Source organism: Tupaia chinensis, unplaced genomic scaffold, assembly GCF_000334495.1.
Source record: "Tupaia chinensis unplaced genomic scaffold, TupChi_1.0 Scaffold000548_1, whole genome shotgun sequence".
NCBI lineage: Eukaryota > Metazoa > Chordata > Mammalia > Scandentia > Tupaiidae > Tupaia > Tupaia belangeri.
In genome coordinates, this window is record NW_006160060.1 from 133,253 (window position 1) to 136,362 (window position 3,110).

General features: G+C 62.3%; 1 protein-coding gene across 1 annotated transcript in view; it reads right to left on the reverse strand.

The window, feature by feature from the left end:
- The window catches only part of SHANK3 (SH3 and multiple ankyrin repeat domains 3), a gene marked incomplete at its 3' end in the record, with an annotated part of 52,664 nt that extends 49,865 nt beyond the window's left edge, over window positions 1–2,799 (reverse strand). Inside the window, exons 1-3 of the mRNA XM_006157600.1 lie at window positions 2,796–2,799; window positions 1,506–1,645; window positions 369–439 (exon numbers count right to left, since the gene is read on the reverse strand). Coding sequence (XP_006157662.1) covers window positions 369–439; window positions 1,506–1,645; window positions 2,796–2,799 — 215 coding nt within the window. The remainder of the gene's footprint in view (window positions 1–368; window positions 440–1,505; window positions 1,646–2,795) is intronic.
- Between the last annotated feature and the right edge of the window lie 311 nt (window positions 2,800–3,110).

The window sequence follows — 3,110 nt, forward strand, 5'->3', positions numbered from 1 at the left end:
GACCACCGGGCGAGGTGCGGCGGAGGAGGGGGTCCTGGAGCTGGGGTGGGGCCGCGTTGGGGCACGGAGACCAAGGAAGAGCAGGAAGGAGAGAGAAAAACAGGAGAATTGATTTCCGGAGGTGACGGCTTCCCCCCAACGCCACCGACCCCCACTCCAGGCCCAAGGAGATGGTGGGGCCAGCCCTGCCCGGGTCCGGGGGCCAGGGGTGAGGCCCTCCGCTTTAACCCTTTCTGCCACGCCCAGTGGCGTGCGGCGCGGCTTTCCACCCTAGCCGAGTTTGGGGAGTTCGGTCCGGACTCCCAGGGCCCTGTCCTCAGACCACCTGGTCGGCCTAGAGCCAACGACTGTCGCCCCCTCCCTGTCACCTTAGCGACGACAGGGTGGGGGCGCGACCTACGAGAAAGGGTTTAGGGGAGGGGGCGCTACTAGTCTCCACCTGCGATGAGGAAGTGAATTTTAGTTTTACGCGTTGTCGTGGCAACGCAGGAGGGGGGTGATGAGTGGGCGGAGGAGGGGGGAGCGCCGCGAAGTCACCAGCTCCGCACCACCGAACCAGGCCCCCCACCCTGAGGAGCCTCAGAACCACCCAGCGCTGCAAAACGAGTGCTCCAAGACAGCCCCGAAAGGTCGGGATACCCGGGATCTGACTCGCCCAGAGCCCTCCTTCCGCTTTGCTAGACCCGGTCCTGGAGAAGAGGCCCACAGCCCGGAGGGCAGTGCTTGGACCCCTCACAGATCCCTCCCAACGTGGGGACACCTTGCACCTCGGGTAGAAGACAGACCCTAACCCTGCCACCCCATCTGACAGCAGCCTGGATTCCCCACAGAGCTGGTGGCCCCCAGAATAACCGTGGATTGCCCTTCCCCCACACTGGGAAAGCCTCCCTAACTCCCCGTTGCAATGTGGGTCGTCCTGCGATGTCCTCCAAGAACGAGCCCCCGTCCCACAGAGCACCTCAGCCACCACCTACCACCACAATGCCTCCTGACCCCTTGTGGAGACCACCACTCTGTCCCCAGGACAGGCTGGGGTCAAGGCTCCCTCCCCCACCTGCCACGCCTGAGGAATGCCCCTTGCCTCCCCAGTACTCCGCTGACCCTGACCAGTAGAGTGGTCCCAGCGCTGTCTGCCGGTCTGCTCCTGCGTCCTCCCCAGGCCTGAGTGGAACCTCTGCCGGGAAGTGTGGTCCCAGGGTGCTTAGATCTCCCATACCCTGTCCAGGCTCCTCCCAAGGCCACTGGTCTGGCCTGAGTGGTGCTGCTGAGGGTCCCCATGGGCTGGGGCAGGATGGGAGGGGGCAGGAAGGCTCACTTATCTGCAGGAAGCACCTGGGAGGCTCCCAGCCGGTTTCCTGTGGCCTAGCCCTGGGGAGAGGAAACTGCTCCCAGGCCCCTGGTGTCTGCACCATCTTCCTGCCCTGCCCCTCCTGCACTAGGCTCCAACTCCCTGCCTCCCCAGCCCTCCCACCTGCCTGGCTCCCAGCTCCCAGCCCCCAACCTACTGTGGCCAGCTGTGAGGTTCCTGGAGATGGTGACTGGAAGAGGCCAGGAGGCAGCTGCCCCCAGTCCATAGCCAGAACTTCAGACCAGCCTTGGGCCAGCATCCACTGCCTCCGCTTCTCCCTGCAAACCTGCCCATGGCCTAGGTGGGCCCAGAGAAGACTGAACCTTACCGGGGCCTGTACCTGCCCTGACACCCCCACCCCTGGTGAGCTCATCCATCCTATTTGCACCACTGAGCCTTTTGGGGAAAAAAAAAAAATTTCACATCTTTGCCAACCGGCGACCCACAGATGGGTGCTCTCCAGGCTCAGCTGGGCCTCACACTGCCCATGGTGGCACCAGAGCCCCTGCTTTGTGCTGGCCCTGAGAGGGACTGCACCTACAGCATGTTATCCCAGCCAGTCCCACCACCACCTCGGCAGACAGCAAAAATAACAATACCCATAGCACAGACATGACGTCCTCCAGTGGGCTTCCGGGGGAGGCGTCAAAGGACAGGGGTCCTAAGTGGCCTCAGGCCCTCCCTCAGGTGGGGCCCCGGGAGACCCCACCTCCCAGGCAGGGCCACCCTTGTTTGGCCTCTCTGTCCTGTCTTTGTCCTTGGGCTGAGGACGTGCTGGATGCTCGGGCCCCTCTGCTTGCACCGCCTCCTATCAGGGCCAGAATTCCGGAAAGATCCCTCATTCTCGCCACCTCCATGTCTTCCCCACCTCCCACCACACACATCCAGACACAAATAGGCCTCCTCGGCGTGGAGAAGCTCGTGTGGGTAAAACACCCGTCATAGTGCCTGGCGCAGAGGCAGACCCTAACCCGCTGCCCTGCAGCCATCCCCAGCCTAAGGCCTGCACCAAGGTTGCTCAGAAGCCCTCACTGTCCAGGCCACTCCCCTTGGCTTCAGTTTCAGCTCTCTCTGATGCCTCCCACACCTCAGCCTGGGGACACAGCCCCCAGCGTGGGCAGTTCACACCCAGCCCTCCCTTCCCACCTTCTGGTTGGCTCCCATCTTGGCAAGGCCCTTTTCCTCAGTCCTGCCGGGGGCCACGCTGCCACCCCTTCCTCCAGCTGGCTTCCTCTCCCTAGTCCCTGTGCTGCCCTCTCAGAGGCCACAGTAGCTCTTCCATTACTGCTTCCTTGGAGATGGTTCCCAAAGACTGTCCGCAGGGCCCCCCTTGCCTCTAACCCCACAGCCTACAGGCTCCATTTCTGTCCTGACTGCCCTTAAGCCCTCCCCTTTCTTCGTTTCCAAGACAACCCCAGAGGGGGGGTCTCCCAGTCCCAGGCCTCACCCATGCTCCCCACCCCCTTGCTCTGTCTGCATGTCTCTCCTCCCAGACCTCACAGTCTAACGTTCTCTGCTATTAAAGGGGGGATTGGTTTACTGTCTGTTCTCCATAAGAGGTAGGGTCCCTGTGGAGAGAGCTCTGTCCCAGCCGCAGATCAAGCTCCTGGTACAGACCTACAGCACGCTCCACGTGTGCTGGTGGAGAGCCAGAGCCTCATCTACAAATTCAGCCCAACTTCCTCCCTTCAAATCAGCTCCACTCCCAGGCTCCGGAACAGTCAGTAGAAGGGAAGAATCCTTGCTCAGCTGACGTAAACCT